The sequence below is a fragment of the Phyllobates terribilis genome, unplaced genomic scaffold, assembly GCF_046119375.1.
Source record: "Phyllobates terribilis strain yellow unplaced genomic scaffold, ASM4611937v1 Scaffold_2__4_contigs__length_985480577, whole genome shotgun sequence".
In the NCBI taxonomy this organism is placed as follows: domain Eukaryota; kingdom Metazoa; phylum Chordata; class Amphibia; order Anura; family Dendrobatidae; genus Phyllobates; species Phyllobates terribilis.
This window is the reverse complement of record NW_027362762.1, coordinates 17259078-17277522: the sequence shown is the minus strand read 5'-3', so window position 1 is coordinate 17277522 and position 18445 is coordinate 17259078. Positions and strand designations below refer to the sequence as shown.

The following is an 18445-nucleotide window of genomic DNA, read 5'->3' as shown; positions in this document are numbered from 1 at the left end:
GGGTGCTCTATCCACTGTTCCCCCAGTGACTGGTCCCCTGTCAGGGCAGGTAGGGGGGAGATGCCAGTGGGCCGGGGTGCTCTATCCACTGTTCCCCCAGTGACAGGTCCTCTGTCAGGGCAGGTAGGGGGGAGATGCCAGTGGGCCGGGGTGCTCTATCCACTGTTCCCCCAGTGACAGGTCCTCTGTCAGGACAGGTAGGGAGGAGATGCCAGTGGGCCGGGGTGCTCTATCCCCTGTTCCCCCAGTGACAGGTCCTCTGTCAGGGCAGGTAGGTGGGAGATGCCAGTGGGCCGGGGTGCTCTATCCACTGTTCCCCCAGTGACAGGTCCTCTGTCAGGACAGGTAGGGGGGGAGATGCCAGTGGGCCGGGGTGCTCTATCCACTGTTCCCCCAGTGACAGGTCCTCTGTCAGGGTAGGTAGGGGGGAGATGCCAGTGGGCCGGGGTGCTCTATCCACTGTTCCCCCAGTGACAGGTCCTCTGTCAGGGCAGGTAGGGAGGAGATGCCAATGGGCCGGGGTGCTCTATCCACTGTTCCCCCAGTGACAGGTCCTCTGTCAGGGCAGGTAGGGGGGAGATGCCAGTGGGCCGGGGTGCTCTATCCACTGTTCCCCCAGTGACAGGTCCTCTGTCAGGGCAGGTAGTGGGGAGATGCCAGTGGGCCGGGGTGCTCTATCCACTGTTCTCCCAGTGACAGGTCCTCTGTCAGGACAGGTAGGGGGGAGATGCCAGTGGGCCGGGGTGCTCTATCCACTGTTCCCCCAGTGACAGGTCCTCTGTCAGGGCAGGTAGGGAGGAGATGCCAGTGGGCCGGGGTGCTCTATCCACTGTTCTCCCAGTGACAGGTCCTCTGTCAGGACAGGTAGGGTGGAGATGCCAGTGGGCCGGGGTGCTCTATCCACTGTTCCCCCAGTGACAGGTCCTCTGTCAGGGCAGGTAGGGGGGAGATGCCAGTGGGCCGGGGTGCTCTATCCACTTTTCCCCCAGTGACAGGTCCTCTGTCAGGGCAGGTAGGGGGGAGACGCCAGTGGGCCGGGGTGCTCTATCCACTGTTCCCCCAGTGACAGGTCCTCTGTCAGGGTAGGTAGGGGGGAGATGCCAGTGGGCCGGGGTGCTCTATCCACTGTTCCCCCAGTGACAGGTCCTCTGTCAGGGTAGGTAGGGGGGAGATGCCAGTGGGCCGGGGTGCTCTATCCACTGTTCCCCCAGTGACAGGTCCTCTGTCAGGGCAGGTAGGGAGGAGATGCCAGTGGGCCGGGGTGCTCTATCCACTGTTCCCCCAGTGACAGGTCCTCTGTCAGGGCAGGTAGGGGGGAGATCTCAGTGGGCTGGGGTACTCTATCCACTGTTCCCCCAGTGACAGGTCATCTGTCAGGGCAGGTAGGGGGGAGATGCCAGTGGGCCGGGGTGCTCTATCCACTGTTCCCCCAGTGACAGGTCCTCTGTCAGGGCAGGTAGGGGGGAGATGCCAGTGGGCCGGGGTGCTCTATCCACTGTTCCCCCAGTGACAGTTCCTCTGTCAGGGCAGGTAGGGGGGAGATGCCATTGGGCCGGGGTGCTCTATCCACTGTTCCCCCAGTGACAGTTCCTCTGTCAGGGCAGGTAGGGAGGAGATGCCAGTGGGCCGGCATGCTCTATCCACTGTTCCCCCAGTGACAGGTCCTCTGTCAGGACAGGTAGGGAGGAGATGCCAGTGGGCCGCGGTGCTCTATCCACTGTTCCCCCAGTGACAGGTCCTCTGTCAGGGCAGGTAGGGAGGAGATGCCAGTGGGCCGGGGTGCTCTATCCACTGTTCCGCCAGTGACAGGTCCTCTGTCAGGGCAGGTAGGGAGGAGATGCCAATGGGCCGGGGTGCTCTATCCACTGTTCCCCCAGTGACAGGTCCTCTGTCAGGCCAGGTAGGGAGGAGATGCCAATGGGAAGGGGTGCTCTATCCACTGTTCCCCCAGTGACAGGTCCTCTGTCAGGGCAGGTAGGGGGGAGATGCCAGTGGGCCGGGGTGCTCTATCCACTGTTCCCCCAGTGACAGGTCCTCTGTCAGGGCAGGTAGGGGGGAGATGCCAGTGGGCCGGGGTGCTCTATCCACTGTTCTCCCAGTGACAGGTCCTCTGTCAGGACAGGTAGGGGGGAGATGCCAGTGGGCCGGGGTGCTCTATCCACTGTTCCCCCAGTGACAGGTCCTCTGTCAGGGCAGGTAGGGAGGAGATGCCATTGGGCCGGGGTGCTCTATCCACTGTTCCCCCAGTGACAGGTCCTCTGTCAGGGCAGGTAGGGGGGAGATGCCAGTGGGCCGGGGTGCTCTATCCACTGTTCCCCCAGTGACAGGTCCTCTGTCAGGGCAGGTAGGGGGGAGATGCCAGTGGGCCGGGGTGCTCTATCCACTGTTCCCCCAGTGACAGGTCCTCTGTCAGGGCAGGTAGGGAGGAGATGCCATTGGGCCGGGGTGCTCTATCCACTGTTCCCCCAGTGACAGGTCCTCTGTCAGGGCAGGTAGGGGGGAGATGCCAGTGGGCCGGGGTGCTCTATCCACTGTTCCCCCAGTGACAGGTCCTCTGTCAGGGCAGGTAGGGGGGAGATGCCAGTGGGCCGGGGTGCTCTATCCACTGTTCTCCCAGTGACAGGTCCTCTGTCAGGACAGGTAGGGGGGAGATGCCAGTGGGCCGGGGTGCTCTATCCACTGTTCCCCCAGTGACAGGTCCTCTGTCAGGGCAGGTAGGGAGGAGATGCCAGTGGGCCGGGGTGCTCTATCCACTGTTCTCCCAGTGACAGGTCCTCTGTCAGGACAGGTAGGGTGGAGATGCCAGTGGGCCGGGGTGCTCTATCCACTGTTCCCCCAGTGACAGGTCCTCTGTCAGGACAGGTAGGGGGGGAGATGCCAGTGGGCCGGGGTGCTCTATCCACTGTTCCCCCAGTGACAGGTCCTCTGTCAGGGCAGGTAGGGGGGAGATACCAGTGTGCCGGGGTGCTCTATCCACTGTTCCCCCAGTGACAGGTCCTCTGTCAGGGCAGGTAGGGGGGAGATGCCAGTGGGCCGGGGTGCTCTATCCACTGTTCCCCCAGTGACAGGTCCTCTGTCAGGACAGGTAGGGGGGAGATGCCAGTGGGCCGGGGTGCTCTATCCACTGTTCCCCCAGTGACAGGTCCTCTGTCAGGGCAGGTAGGGGGGAGATGCCAGTGGGCCGGGGTGCTCTATCCACTGTTCCCCCAGTGACAGGTCCTCTGTCAGGGCAGGTAGGGGGGAGATGCCAGTGGGCCGGGGTGCTCTATCCACTGTTCCCCCAGTGACAGGTCCTCTGACAGGGCAGGTAGGGAGGAGATGCCAGTGGGCCGGGGTGCTCTATCCACTGTTCCCCCAGTGACAGGTCCTCTGTCAGGGCAGGTAGGGGGGAGATGCCAGTGGGCCGGGGTGCTCTATCCACTGTTCCCCCAGTGACAGGTCCTCTGTCAGGACAGGTAGGGGGGAGATGCCAGTGGGCCGGGGTGCTCTATGCACTGTTCCCCCAGTGACAGGTCCTCTGTCAGGGCAGTTAGGGGGGAGATGCCAGTGGGCCGGGGTGCTCTATCCACTGTTCCCCCAGTGAAAGGTCCTCTGTCAGGGCAGGTAGGGGGGAGATGCCAGTGGGCCGGGGTGCTCTATCCACTGTTCCCCCAGTGACAGGTCCTCTGACAGGGCAGGTAGGGAGGAGATGCCAGTGGGCCGGGGTGCTCTATCCACTGTTCCCCCAGTGACAGGTCCTCTGTCAGGACAGGTAGGGGGGGAGATGCCAGTGGGCCGGGGTGCTCTATCCACTGTTCCCCCAGTGACAGGTCCTCTGTCAGGACAGGTAGGGGGGAGATGCCAGTGGGCCGGGGTGCTCTATCCACTGTTCCCCCAGTGACAGGTCCTCTGTCAGGGCAGGTAGGGAGGAGATGCCAGTGGGCCGGGGTGCTCTATCCACTGTTCCCCCAGTGACAGGTCCTCTGTCAGGGCAGGTAGGGGGGAGATGCCAGTGGGCCGGGGTGCTCTATCCACTGTTCCCCCAGTGACAGGTCCTCTGTCAGGACAGGTAGGGGGGAGATGCCAGTGGGCCGGGGTGCTCTATCCACTGTTCCCCCAATGACAGGTCCTCTGTCAGGGCAGGTAGGGGGGAGATGCCAGTGGGCCGGGGTGCTCTATCCACTGTTCCCCCAGTGACAGGTCCTCTGTCAGGGCAGGTAGGGGGTAGATGCCGGTGGGCCGGGGTGCTCTATCCACTGTTCCGCCAGTGACAGGTCCTCTGTCAGGGCAGGTAGGGGGGAGATGCCAGTGGGCCGGGGTGCTCTATCCACTGTTCCCCCAGTGACAGGTCCTCTGTCAGGACAGGTAGGGAGGAGATGCCAGTGTGCCGGGGTGCTCTATCCACTGTTCCCCCAGTGACAGGTCCTCTGTCAGGGCAGGTAGGGGGGAGATGCCAGTGGGCCGGGGTGCTCTATCCACTGTTCCCCCAGTGACAGGTCCTCTGTCAGGACAGGTAGGGAGGAGATGCCAGTGGGCCGGGGTGCTCTATCCACTGTTCCCCCAGTGACAGGTCCTCTGTCAGGGCAGGTAGGGGGGAGATGCCAGTGGGCCGGGGTGCTCTATCCACTGTTCCCCCAGTGACAGGTCCTCTGTCAGGGCAGGTAGGGGGGAGATGCCAGTGGGCCGGGGTGCTCTATCCACTGTTCCCCCAGTGACAGGTCCTCTGTCAGGGCAGGTAGGGGGTAGATGCCAGTGGGCCGGGGTGCTCTATCCACTGTTCCGCCAGTGACAGGTCCTCTGTCAGGGCAGGTAGGGGGGAGATGCCAGTGGGCCGGGGTGCTCTATCCACTGTTCCCCCAGTGACAGGTCCTCTGTCAGGACAGGTAGGGGGGAGATGCCAGTGGGCCGGGGTGCTCTATCCACTGTTCCCCCAGTGACAGGTCCTCTGTCAGGGCAGGTAGGGGGGAGATGCCAGTGGGCCGGGGTGCTCTATCCACTGTTCCCCCAGTGACAGGTCCTCTGTCAGGGCAGGTAGGGGGGAGATGCCAGTGGGCCGGGGTGCTCTATCCACTGTTCTCCCAGTGACAGGTCCTCTGTCAGGGCAGGTAGGGGGGAGTTGCCAGTGGGCCGGGGTGCTCTATCCACTGTTCCCCCAGTGACAGGTCCTCTGTCAGGACAGGTAGGGGGGAGATGCCAGTGGGCCGGGGTGCTCTATCCACTGTTCCCTCAGTGACAGGTCCTCTGTCAGGGCAGGTAGGGGGGAGATGCCAGTGGGCCGGGGTGCTCTATCCACTGTTCCCCCAGTGACAGGTCCTCTGTCAGGGCAGGTAGGGGGGAGATGCCAGTGGGCCGGGGTGCTCTATCCACTGTTCCCCCAGTGACAGGTCCTCTGTCAGGACAGGTAGGGGGGGAGATGCCAGTGGGCCGAGGTGCTCTATCCACTGTTCCCCCAGTGACAGGTCCTCTGTCAGGGCAGGTAGGGGGGAGATGCCAGTGGGCCGGGGTGCTCTATCCACTGTTCCCCCAGTGACAGGTCCTCTGTCAGGGCAGGTAGGGGGGAGATGCCAGTGGGCCGGGGTGCTCTATCCACTGTTCCCCCAGTGACAGGTCCTCTGTCAGGACAGGTAGGGGGGAGATGCCAGTGGGCCGGGGTGCTCTATCCACTGTTCCCCCAGTGACAGGTCCTCTGTCAGGGCAGGTAGGGGGGAGATGCCAGTGGGCCGGGGTGCTCTATCCACTGTTCCCCCAGTGACAGGTCCTCTGTCAGGGCAGGTAGGGGGGAGATGCCAATGTGCCGGGGTGCTCTATCCACTGTTCCCCCAGTGACAGGTCCTCTGTTAGGACAGATAGGGGGGAGATGCCAGAGGGCCGGGTGCTCTATCCACTGTTCCCCCAGTGACAGGTCCTCTGTCAGGGCAGGTAGGGGGGAGATGCCAGTGGGCCGGGGTGCTCTATCCACTGTTCCCCCAGTGACAGGTCCTCTGTCAGGGCAGGTAGGGGGGAGATGCCAATGTGCCGGGGTGCTCTATCCACTGTTCCCCCAGTGACAGGTCCTCTGTCAGGGCAGGTAGGGGGGAGATGCCAATGTGCCGGGGTGCTCTATCCACTGTTCCCCCTGTGACAGGTCCTCTGTCAGGGCAGGTAGGGAGGAGATGCCAGTGGGCCGGGGTGCTCTATCCACTGTTCCCCCAGTGACAGGTCCTCTGTCAGGGCAGGTAGGGGGGAGATGCCAGTGGGCCGGGGTGCTCTATCCACTGTTCCCCCAGTGACAGGTCCCCTGTCAGGGCAGGTAGGGGGGAGATGCCAGTGGGCCGGGGTGCTCTATCCACTGTTCCCCCAGTGACAGGTCCTCTGTCAGGGCAGGTAGGGGGGAGATGCCAGTGGGCCGGGGTGCTCTATCCACTGTTCCCCCAGTGACAGGTCCTCTGTCAGGGCAGGTAGGGAGGAGATGCCAGTGGGCCGGGGTGCTCTATCCACTGTTCCCCCAGTGACAGGTCCTCTGTCAGGGCAGGTAGGGGGGAGATGCCAGTGGGCCGGGGTGCTCTATCCACTGTTCCCCCAGTGACCGGTCCTCTGTCAGGGCAGGTAGGGGGGAGATGCCAGTGGGCCGGGGTACTCTATCCACTGTTCCCCCAGTGACAGGTCCTCTGTCAGGGCAGGTAGGGGGGAGATGCCAGTGGGCCGGGGTGCTCTATCCACTGTTCCCCCAGTGACAGGTCCTCTGTCAGGGCAGGTAGGGGGGAGATGCCAGTGGGCCGGGGTGCTCTATCCACTGTTCCCCCAGTGACAGGTCCTCTGTCAGGGCAGGTAGGGAGGAGATGCCAGTGGGCCGGGGTGCTCTATCCACTGTTCCCCAAGTGACAGGTCCTCTGTCAGGACAGGTAGGGGGGAGATGCCGGTGGGCCGGGGTGCTCTATCCACTGTTCCCCCAGTGACAGGTCCTCTGTCAGGGCAGGTAGGGAGGAGATGCCAGTGGGCCGGGGTGCTCTATCCACTGTTCTCCCAGTGACAGGTCCTCTGTCAGGGCAGATGGGCGGAGATGCCAGTGGGCCGGGGTGCTCTATCCACTGTTCCCCCAGTGACAGGTCCTCTGTCAGGGCAGGTAGGGAGGAGATGCCAGTGGGCCACGGTGCTCTATCCACTGTTCTCCCAGTGACAGGTCCTCTGTCAGGGCAGGTAGGGGGGAGATGCCAGTGGGCCGGGGTGCTCTATCCCCTGTTCCCCCAGTGACAGGTCCTCTGTCAGGGCAGGTAGGGGGGAGATGCCAGTGGGCCGGGGTGCTCTATCCACTGTTCCCCCAGTGACAGGTCCTCTGTCAGGACAGGTAGGGGGGAGATGCCAGTGGGCCGGGGTGCTCTATCCACTGTTCCCCCAGTGACAGGTCCTCTGTCAGGGCAGGTAGAGGGGAGATGCCAGTGGGCCGGGGTGCTCTATCCACTGTTCCCCCAGTGACAGGTCCTCTGTCAGGGCAGGTAGGGGGGGAGATGCCAGTGGGCCGGGGTGCTCTATCCACTGTTCCCCCAGTGACAGGTCCTCTGTCAGGGCAGGTAGTGGGGAGATGCCAGTGGGCCGGGGTTCTCTATCCACTGTTCCCCCAGTGACAGGTCCTCTGTCAGGGCAGGTAGGGAGGAGAGGCCAGTGGGCCAGGGTGCTCTATCCACTGTTCTCCCAGTGAGAGGTCCTTTGTCAGGACAGGTAGGGAGGAGATGCCAGTGGGCCGGGGTGCTCTATCCACTGTTCCCCCAGTGACAGGTCCTCTGTCAGGGCAGGTAGGGAGGAGATGCCAGTGGGCCGGGGTGCTTTATCCACTGTTCCCCCAGTGACAGGTCCTCTGTCAGGGCACGTAGGGAGGAGATGCCAGTGGGCCGGGGTGCTCTATCCACTGTTCCCCCAGTGACAGGTCCTCTGTCAGGACAGGTAGGGGGGAGATGCCAGTGGGCCGGGGTGCTCTATCCACTGTTCCCCCAGTGACAGGTCCTCTGTCAGGGCAGGTAGGGAGGAGATGCCAGTGGGCCGGGGTGCTCTATCCACTGTTCCCCCAGTGACAGGTCCTCTGTCAGGACAGATAGGGGGGAGATGCCAGTGGGCCGGGGTGCTCTATCCACTGTTCCCCCAGTGACAGGTCCTCTCTCAGGGCAGGTAGGGGGGAGATGCCAGTGGGCCGGGGTGCTCTATCCACTGTTCCCCCAGTGACAGGTCCTCTGTCAGGGCAGGTAGGGAGGAGATGCCAGTGGGCCGGGGTGCTCTATCCACTGTTCCCCCAGTGACAGGTCCTCTGTCAGGGCAGGTAGGGGGGAGATGCCAGTGGGCCGGGGTGCTCTATCCACTGTTCCCCCAGTGACAGGTCCTCTGTCAGGGAAGGTAGGGGGGAGATGCCAGTAGGCCGGGGTGCTCTATCCACTGTTCCCCCAGTGACAGGTCCTCTGTCAGGGCAGGTAGGGAGGAGATGCCAGTGGGCCGGGGTGCTCTATCCACTGTTCTCCCAGTGACAGGTCCTCTGTCAGGGCAGGTAGGGGGGAGATGCCAGTGGGCCGGGGTGCTCTATCCACTGTTCCCCCAGTGACAGGTCCTCTGTCAGGGCAGGTAGGGAGGAGATGCCAGTGGGCCGGGGTGCTCTATCCACTGTTCTCCCAGTGACAGGTCCTCTGTCAGGGCAGGTAGGGGGAGATGCCAGTGGGCCGGGGTGCTCTATCCACTGTTCCCCCAGTGACAGGTCCTCTGTCAGGGCAGATGGGGGGAGATGCCAGTGGGCCGGGGTGCTTTATCCACTGTTCCCCCAGTGACAGGTCCTCTGTCAGGGCAGGTAGGGGGGAGATGCCAGTGGGCCGGGGTGCTCTATCCACTGTTCCCCCAGTGACAGGTCCTCTGTCAGGGCAGGTAGGGAGGAGATGCCAGTGGGCCAGGGTGCTCTATCCACTGTTCCCCCAGTGACAGGTCCTCTGTCAGGACAGGTAGGGGGGAGATGCCAGTGGGCCGGGGTGCTCTATCCACTGTTCCCCCAGTGACAGGTCCTCTGTCAGGGCAGGTAGGGAGGAGATGCCTGTGGGCCAGGGTGCTCTATCCACTGTTCTCCCAGTGACAGATCCTCTGTCAGGGCAGGTAGGGGGGAGATGCCAGTGGGCCGGGGTGCTCTATCCACTGTTCCCCCAGTGACAGGTCCTCTGTCAGGACAGGTAGGGGGGAGATGCCAGTGGGCCGGGGTGCTCTATCCACTGTTCCCCCAGTGACAGGTCCTCTGTCAGGGCAGGTAGGGGGGAGATGCCAGTGGGCCGGGGTGCTCTATCCACTGTTCCCCCAGTGACAGGTCCTCTGTCAGGGCAGGTAGGGGGGAGATGCCAGTGGGCCGGGGTGCTCTATCCACTGTTCCCCCAGTGACAGGTCCTCTGTCAGGACAGGTAGGGGGGAGATGCCAGTGGGCCGGGGTGCTCTATCCACTCTTCCCCCAGTGACAGGTCCTCTGTCAGGGCAGGTAGGGGGGGAGATGCCAGTGGGCCGGGGTGCTCTATCCACTGTTCCCCCAGTGACAGGTCCTGTGTCAGGACAAGTAGGGAGGAGATGCCAGTGGGCCGGGGTGCTCTATCCACTGTTCCCCCAGTGACAGGTCCTCTGTCAGGACAAGTAGGGAGGAGATGCCAGTGTGCCGGGGTGCTCTATCCACTGTTCCCCCAGTGACAGGTCCTCTGTCAGGACAAGTAGGGAGGAGATGCCAGTGGGCCGGGGTGCTCTATCCACTGTTCCCCCAGTGACAGGTCCTCTGTCAGGGCAGGTAGGGGGGAGATGCCAGTGGGCCGGGGTGCTCTATCCACTGTTCCCCCAGTGACAGGTCCTCTGTCAGGGCAGGTAGGGGGGAGATGCCAGTGGGCCGGGGTGCTCTATCCACTGTTCCCCCAGTGACAAGTCCTCTGTCAGAACAGGTAGGGGGGAGATGCCAGTGGCCCGGGGTGCTCTATCCACTGTTCCCCCAGTGACAGGTCCTCTGTCAGGGCAGGTAGGGGGGAGATGCCAGTGGGCCGGGGTGCTCTATCCACTGTTCTCCCAGTGACAGGTCCTCTGTCAGGACAGGTAGGGGGGAGATGCCATTGGGCCGGGGTGCTCTATCCACTGTTCCCCCAGTGACAGGTCCTCTGTCAGGGCAGGTAGGGGGGAGATGCCAGTGTGCCGGGGTGCTCTATCCACTGTTCTGCCAGTGACAGGTCCTCTGTCAGGGCAAGTAGGGGGGAGATGCCAGTGGGCCGGGGTGCTCTATCCACTGTTTCCCTAGTGACAGGTCCTCTGTCAGGACAGGTAGGGGGGAGATGCCAGTGGGCCGGGCTGCTCTATCCACTGTTCCCCCAGTGACAGGTCCTCTGTCAGGGCAGTTAGGGGGGAGATGCCAGTGGGCCGGGGTGCTCTATCCACTCTTCCGCCAGTGACAGGTCCTCTGTCAGGGCAGGTAGGGGGGAGATACCAGTGTGCCGGGGTGCTCTATCCACTGTTCCCCCAGTGACAGGTCCTCTGTCAGGCCAGGTAGGGATGAGATGCCAGTGGGCCGGGGTGCTCTATCCACTGTTCCCCCAGTGACAGGTCCTCTGTCAGGACAGATAGGGGGGAGATGCCAGTGGGCCGGGGTGCTCTATCCACTGTTCCCCCAGTGACAGGTCCTCTGTCAGGGCAGGTAGGGGGGAGATGCCAGTGGGCCGGGGTGCTCTATCCACTGTTCCCCCAGTGACAGGTCCTCTGTCAGGACAGGTAGGGGGGAGATGCCAGTGGGCCGGGGTGCTCTATCCACTGTTCCCCCAGTGACAGGTCCTCTGTCAGGACAGGTAGGGGGGAGATGCCAGTGGGCCGGGGTGCTCTATCCACTGTTCCCCCAGAGACAGGTCCTCTGTCAGGACAGGTAGGGGGGAGATGCCAGTGGGCCGGGGTGCTCTATCCACTGTTCCCCCAGTGACAGGTCCTCTGTCAGGGCAGGTAGGGGGGAGATGCCAGTGGGCCGGGGTTCTTTATCCACTGTTCCCCCAGTGACAGGTCCTCTGTCAGGGCAGGTAGGGGGGAGATGCCAGTGGGCCAGGGTGCTCTATCCACTGTTCCCCCAGTGACAGGTCCTCTGTCAGGACAGGTAGGGGGGAGATGCCAGTGGGCCGGGGTGCTCTATCCACTGTTCCCCCAGAGACAGGTCCTCTGTCAGGACAGGTAGGGGGGAGATGCCAGTGGGCCGGGGTGCTCTATCCACTGTTCCCCCAGAGACAGGTCCTCTGTCAGGACAGGTAGGGGGGAGATGCCAGTGGGCCGGGGTGCTCTATCCACTGTTCCCCCAGTGACAGGTCCTCTGTCAGGGCAGGTAGGGGGGAGATGCCAGTGGGCCAGGGTGCTCTATCCACTGTTCCCCCAGTGACAGGTCCTCTGTCAGGGCAGGTAGGGGGTAGATGCCAGTGGGCCGGGGTGCTCTATCCACTGTTCCCCCAGTGACAGGTCCTCTGTCAGGGCAGGTAGGGGGTAGATGCCAATGGGCCGGGGTGCTCTATCCACTGTTCCCCCAGTGACAGGTCCTCTGTCAGGGCAGGTAGGGGGGAGATGCCAGTGGGCCGGGGTGCTCTATCCACTGTTCCCCCAGTGACAGGTCCTCTGTCAGGGCAGGTAGGGAGGAGATGCCAGTGGGCCGGGGTGCTCTATCCAATGTTCCCCCAGTGACAGGTCCTCTGTCAGGGCAGGTAGGGGGGAGATGCCAGTGGGCCGGGGTGCTCTATCCACTGTTCCCCCAGTGACAGGTCCTCTGTCAGGGCAGGTAGGGAGGAGATGCCAGTGGGCCGGGGTGCTCTATCCACTGTTCCCCCAGTGACAGGTCCTCTGTCAGGACAATTAGGGGGGAGATGCCAGTGGGCCGGGGTGCTCTATCCACTGTTCTCCCAGTGACAGGTCCTCTGTCAGGACAGGTAGGGGGGAGATGCCATTGGGCCGGGGTGCTCTATCCACTGTTCCGCCAGTGACAGGTCCTCTGTCAGGGCAGGTAGGGGGGAGATGCCAGTGGGCCGGGGTGCTCTATCCACTGTTTCCCTAGTGACAGGTCCTCTGTCAGGACAGGTAGGGGGGAGATGCCAGTGGGCCGGGGTGCTCTATCCACTGTTCCCCCAGTGACAGGTCCTCTGTCAGGGCAGTTAGGGGGGAGATGCCAGTGGGCCGGGGTGCTCTATCCACTCTTCCGCCAGTGACAGGTCCTCTGTCAGGGAAGGTAGGGGGGAGATGCCAGTGTGCCGGGGTGCTCTATCCACTGTTCCCCCAGTGACAGGTCCTCTGTCAGGCCAGGTAGGGATGAGATGCCAGTGGGCCGGGGTGCTCTATCCACTGTTCCCCCAGTGACAGGTCCTCTGTCAGGACAGGTAGGGAGGAGATGCCAGTGGGCCGGGGTGCTCTATCCACTGTTCCCCCAGTGACAGGTCCTCTGTCAGGACAGATAGGGGGGAGATGCCAGTGGGCTGGGGTGCTCTATCCACTGTTCCCCCAGTGACAGGTCCTCTGTCAGGGCAGGTAGGGGGGAGATGCCAGTGGGCCGGGGTGCTCTATCCACTGTTCCCCCAGTGACAGGTCCTCTGTCAGGGCAGGTAGGGGGGAGATGCCAGTGGGCCGGGGTGCTCTATCCACTGTTCCCCCAGTGACAGGTCCTCTGTCAGGGCAGGTAGGGGGGAGATGCCAGTGGGCCGGGGTGCTCTATCCACTGTTCCCCCAGTGACAAGTCCTCTGTCAGAACAGGTAGGGGGGAGATGCCAGTGGGCCGGGGTGCTCTATCCACTGTTCCCCCAGTGACAGGTCCTCTGTCAGGGCAGGTAGGGGGGAGATGCCAGTGGGCCGGGGTGCTCTATCCACTGTTCTCCCAGTGACAGGTCCTCTGTCAGGACAGGTAGGGGGGAGATGCCATTGGGCCGGGGTGCTCTATCCACTGTTCCGCCAGTGACAGGTCCTCTGTCAGGGCAGGTAGGGGGGAGATGCCAGTGGGCCGGGGTGCTCTATCCACTGTTCCCCCAGTGACAGGTCCTCTGTCAGGGCAGGTAGGGGGGAGATGCCAGTGGGCCGGGGTGCTCTATCCACTCTTCCCCCAGTGACAGGTCCTCTGTCAGGACAGGTAGGGGGGAGATGCCAGTGGGCCGGGGTGCTCTATCCACTGTTCCCCCAGTGACAGCTCCTCTGTCAGGGCAGGTAGGGGGGAGATGCCAGTGGGCCGGGGTGCTCTATCCACTGTTTCCCTAGTGACAGGTCCTCTGTCAGGGCAGGTAGGGGGGAGATGCCAGTGGGCCGGGGTGCTCTATCCACTGTTCCCCCAGTGACAGGTCCTCTGTCAGGGCAGTTAGGGGGGAGATGCCAGTGGGCCGGGGTGCTCTATCCACTCTTCCGCCAGTGACAGGTCCTCTGTCAGGGCAGGTAGGGGGGAGATGCCAGTGTGCCGGGGTGCTCTATCCACTGTTCCCCCAGTGACAGGTCCTCTGTCAGGACAGGTAGGGAGGAGATGCCAGTGGGCCGGGGTGCTCTATCCACTGTTCCCCCAGTGACAGGTCCTCTGTCAGGGCAGGTAGGGATGAGATGCCAGTGGGCCGGGGTGCTCTATCCACTGTTCCCCCAGTGACAGGTCCTCTGTCAGGACAGGTAGGGAGGAGATGCCAGTGGGCCGGGGTGCTCTATCCACTGTTCCCCCAGTGACAGGTCCTCTGTCAGGACAGATAGGGGGGAGATGCCAGTGGGCCGGGGTGCTCTATCCACTGTTCCCCCAGTGACAGGTCCTCTGTCAGGGCAGGTAGGGGGGAGATGCCAGTGGGCCGGGGTGCTCTATCCACTGTTCCCCCAGTGACAGGTCCTCTGTCAGGACAGGTAGGGGGGAGATGCCAGTGGGCCGGGGTGCTCTATCCACTGTTCCCCCAGTGACAGGTCCTCTGTCAGGACAGGTAGGGGGGAGATGCCAGTGGGCCGGGGTGCTCTATCCACTGTTCCCCCAGAGACAGGTCCTCTGTCAGGACAGGTAGGGGGGAGATGCCAGTGGGCCGGGGTGCTCTATCCACTGTTCCCCCAGTGACAGGTCCTCTGTCAGGGCAGGTAGGGGGGAGATGCCAGTGGGCCGGGGTGCTTTATCCACTGTTCCCCCAGTGACAGGTCCTCTGTCAGGGCAGGTAGGGGGGAGATGCCAGTGGGCCGGGGTGCTCTATCCACTGTTCCCCCAGTGACAGGTCCTCTGTCAGGGCAGGTAGGGGGTAGATGCCAGTGGGCCGGGGTGCTCTATCCACTGTTCCCCCAGTGACAGGTCCTCTGTCAGGGCAGGTAGGGGGTAGATGCCAGTGGGCCGGGGTGCTCTATCCACTGTTCCCCCAGTGACAGGTCCTCTGTCAGGGCAGGTAGGGGGGAGATGCCAGTGGGCCGGGGTGCTCTATCCACTGTTCCCCCAGTGACAGGTCCTCTGTCAGGGCAGGTAGGGAGGAGATGCCAGTGGGCCGGGGTGCTCTATCCAATGTTCCCCCAGTGACAGGTCCTCTGTCAGGGCAGGTAGGGGGGAGATGCCAGTGGGCCGGGGTGCTCTATCCACTGTTCCCCCAGTGACAGGTCCTCTGTCAGGGCAGGTAGGGAGGAGATGCCAGTGGGCCGGGGTGCTCTATCCACTGTTCCCCCAGTGACAGGTCCTCTGTCAGGACAGATAGGGGGGAGATGCCAGTGGGCCGGGGTGCTCTATCCACTGTTCTCCCAGTGACAGGTCCTCTGTCAGGACAGGTAGGGGGGAGATGCCATTGGGCCGGGGTGCTCTATCCACTGTTCCGCCAGTGACAAGTCCTCTGTCAGGGCAGGTAGGGGGGAGATGCCAGTGGGCCGGGGTGCTCTATCCACTGTTTCCCTAGTGACAGGTCCTCTGTCAGGACAGGTAGGGGGGAGATGCCAGTGGGCCGGGGTGCTCTATCCACTGTTCCCCCAGTGACAGGTCCTCTGTCAGGGCAGTTAGGGGGGAGATGCCAGTGGGCCGGGGTGCTCTATCCACTCTTCCGCCAGTGACAGGTCCTCTGTCAGGGCAGGTAGGGGGGAGATGCCAGTGTGCCGGGGTGCTCTATCCACTGTTCCCCCAGTGACAGGTCCTCTGTCAGGCCAGGTAGGGATGAGATGCCAGTGGGCCGGGGTGCTCTATCCACTGTTCCCCCAGTGACAGGTCCTCTGTCAGGACAGGTAGGGAGGAGATGCCAGTGGGCCGGGGTGCTCTATCCACTGTTCCCCCAGTGACAGGTCCTCTGTCAGGACAGATAGGGGGGAGATGCCAGTGGGCCGGGGTGCTCTATCCACTGTTCCCCCAGTGACAGGTCCTCTGTCAGGGCAGGTAGGGGGGAGATGCCAGTGGGCCGGGGTGCTCTATCCACTGTTCCCCCAGTGACAGGTCCTCTGTCAGGACAGGTAGGGGGGAGATGCCAGTGGGCCGGGGTGCTCTATCCACTGTTCCCCCAGTGACAGGTCCTCTGTCAGGACAGGTAGGGGGGAGATGCCAGTGGGCCGGGGTGCTCTATCCACTGTTCCCCCAGAGACAGGTCCTCTGTCAGGACAGGTAGGGGGGAGATGCCAGTGGGCCGGGGTGCTCTATCCACTGTTCCCCCAGTGACAGTTCCTCTGTCAGGGCAGGTAGGGGGGAGATGCCAGTGGGCCGGGGTGCTTTATCCACTGTTCCCCCAGTGACAGGTCCTCTGTCAGGGCAGGTAGGGGGGAGATGCCAGTGGGCCGGGGTGCTCTATCCACTGTTCCCCCAGTGACAGGTCCTCTGTCAGGGCAGGTAGGGGGTAGATGCCAGTGGGCCGGGGTGCTCTATCCACTGTTCCCCCAGTGACAGGTCCTCTGTCAGGGCAGGTAGGGGGTAGATGCCAGTGGGCCGGGGTGCTCTATCCACTGTTCCCCCAGTGACAGGTCCTCTGTCAGGGCAGGTAGGGGGGAGATGCCAGTGGGCCGGGGTGCTCTATCCACTGTTCCCCCAGTGACAGGTCCTCTGTCAGGGCAGGTAGGGAGGAGATGCCAGTGGGCCGGGGTGCTCTATCCAATGTTCCCCCAGTGACAGGTCCTCTGTCAGGGCAGGTAGGGGGGAGATGCCAGTGGGCCGGGGTGCTCTATCCACTGTTCCCCCAGTGACAGGTCCTCTGTCAGGGCAGGTAGGGAGGAGATGCCAGTGGGCCGGGGTGCTCTATCCACTGTTCCCCCAGTGACAGGTCCTCTGTCAGGGCAGGTAGGGGGGGAGATGCCAGTGGGCCGGGGTGCTCTATGGGGTATTATGGGGCTCTTGCAGATATCATAATCCTGTTGCCATTTTTTATGCAAAAACATTTAACAAGGCTTCAGATCCGAGTCTGATCCCATATAAATAATAATAAATGACAGCAAGCAGAGATAGTAGATCTGAGGACGCCATCGTTTTTAGGGGGAGAAGGCAGACACAAGTTTATCAAGTGCAACCTATAGACTAACATGGTGGTCCAGAGGAAGGTAAAAAACATATGGGGCCGACACTAACAGCTCCATATTAGGGGAAAATTCAAACATTGCATGAATGAACCTTCAATGTTTGGATTCAGAAGCTGTAAACCTCATTCAGACCTAACATTTATCTCGCTCTTTATGTTTCTACAGCTCCAGGATTCTTCTCTTTCTGCAAGTCAGGACCACTGCTATCAGTCAGTGAATTGACCGTCCTCTTGTATCTCTTGTTCACATTGTGACGTCTGGTCCGTTAGTACCTGGACGCAGCAAGTATCTGGCACAAACCCTTCAAGTAATCGACAAACCTCCCAACTGAGCTCTTCAGATCCTTGCTGACAACTTCAGGCCTCTTTTGGAAACAGTCAGCAAGAAGTGTCAGATGAAAATAAGCATTGCAGGTCTATGGGCCAGTGACAAGACCGGACAGCACTTGGATGCCATCAGAGGGTGGTCCGAATTTCACAGACTGTTATATAGGAAAAGATGGAGAAACTTTTCTTTTTTTTTTTTTCACATACAAGAAAAACTCGAAAGAAACTCAGAAGAAACTCTGACCAAAATCACTTTTTTCTTGTACATGAAAAAAACTGAGGTGTGAACGAGGCCTAAGACTGAGCAGCAGAATGTCTCTGCCACCTTCCCCCTCTTCTGATCTTAACCCCTGAAGAACAAGTCCAATTTCCATTTTTCCCCGTCCACTTTTTATTCTTTCTCCCAAGAAGGAGGAAAATAACTTTTTTAATAACTTAACTTTTTTATTTTTACATCCACATCATTGTGAGGGCTGAGTTTTTTGTTTTTTTGTGTAATGATTAGTAGTTTTGAATGACATCATTTACTTTATCATATAATTTACTGAAAAACAATTAAAAAAAAACTTCCAAGAGTGGAGAAGTGGTGAACTGTGTTCAGCGTTCTTTGTGCTGTAGAGATGACCTGACCGCGAATCTCCAGGTGAGTGCCATCCTCCAGGTCAGCGTTAAACTCCAGGTCAGCGTGATCCTCCAGGTCAGCGTGATCCTCCAGGTCAGCGCCATCCTCCAGGTCAGCGTTAAACTCCAGGTCAGCGTGATCCTCCAGGTCAGCGCCATCCTCCAGGTCAGCGTGATCCTCCAGGTCAGCGTGATCCTCCAGGTCAGCGCGATCCTCCAGGTCAGCGCGATCCTCCAGGTCAGCGCCATCCTCCAGGTCAGCGTTAAACTCCAGGTCAGCGTGATCCTCCAGGTCAGCGTGATCCTCCAGGTCAGTGCCATCCTCCAGGTCAGCGTGATCCTCCAGGTCAGCGCCATCCTCCAGGTCAGCGCCATCCTCCAGGTCAGCGCCATCCTCCAGGTCAGCGCGATCCTCCAGGTCAGTGCGATCCTCCAGGTCAGCGCCATCCTCCAAGTCAGCGTGATCCTCCAGGTCAGCGTGATCCTCCAGGTCAGCGCCATCCTCCAGGTCAGTGCGATCCTCCAGGTCAGTGCGATCCTCCAGGTCAGTGCGATCCTCCAGGTCAGCGCCATCCTCCATGTCAGCGCGATCCTCCAGGTCAGCGCGATGCTGCAGGTCAGCACCATCCTCCAGGTCTGTGCGATCCTCCAGGTCAACGCCATCCTCCAGGTCAGCACGGTCCTTGAGGTCAGCGCCATGCCCCAGGTCAGCGCCATCCCCCAGGACAGCGTCATCCCCCAGGTCAGCGCCATCCTCCAGGTCAGCGCCATCCTCCAGGTCAGCGCGATCCTCCAGGTCAGCGCAATCCTCCAGGTCAGTGCGATCCTCCATGTCAGCGCGATCCTCCAGGTCAGTGCAATCCTCCAGGTCAGCGCCATCCTCCAGGTCAGCACCATCCTCCAGGTCAGCGCGATCCTCCAGGTCAGTGCGATCCTCCAGGTCAGCGCCATCCTCCAGGTCAGCGCCATCCCCCAGGTCAGTACGATCCCCCAGGTCAGCGCGATCCTCCTGGTCAGCGCGATCCTCCTGGTCAGCGCGATCCTCCTGGTCAGCGCGATCCTCCAGGTCAGCGCGATCC

The 18445-nt window shown here is 61.9% G+C and overlaps 1 protein-coding gene across 1 annotated transcript in view; it reads left to right on the top strand.

Moving 5' to 3' along the window:
* Positions 1-17242, top strand: part of LOC141248978 (ecto-ADP-ribosyltransferase 5-like) — a 186485-nt gene extending 169243 nt beyond the window's left edge. Inside the window, exon 5 of the mRNA XM_073669516.1 lies at positions 16585-17242. Coding sequence (XP_073525617.1) covers positions 16585-16673 — 89 coding nt within the window. The 3' untranslated portion in view covers positions 16674-17242. The remainder of the gene's footprint in view (positions 1-16584) is intronic.
* The last annotated feature ends 1203 nt before the right edge of the window (positions 17243-18445 follow it).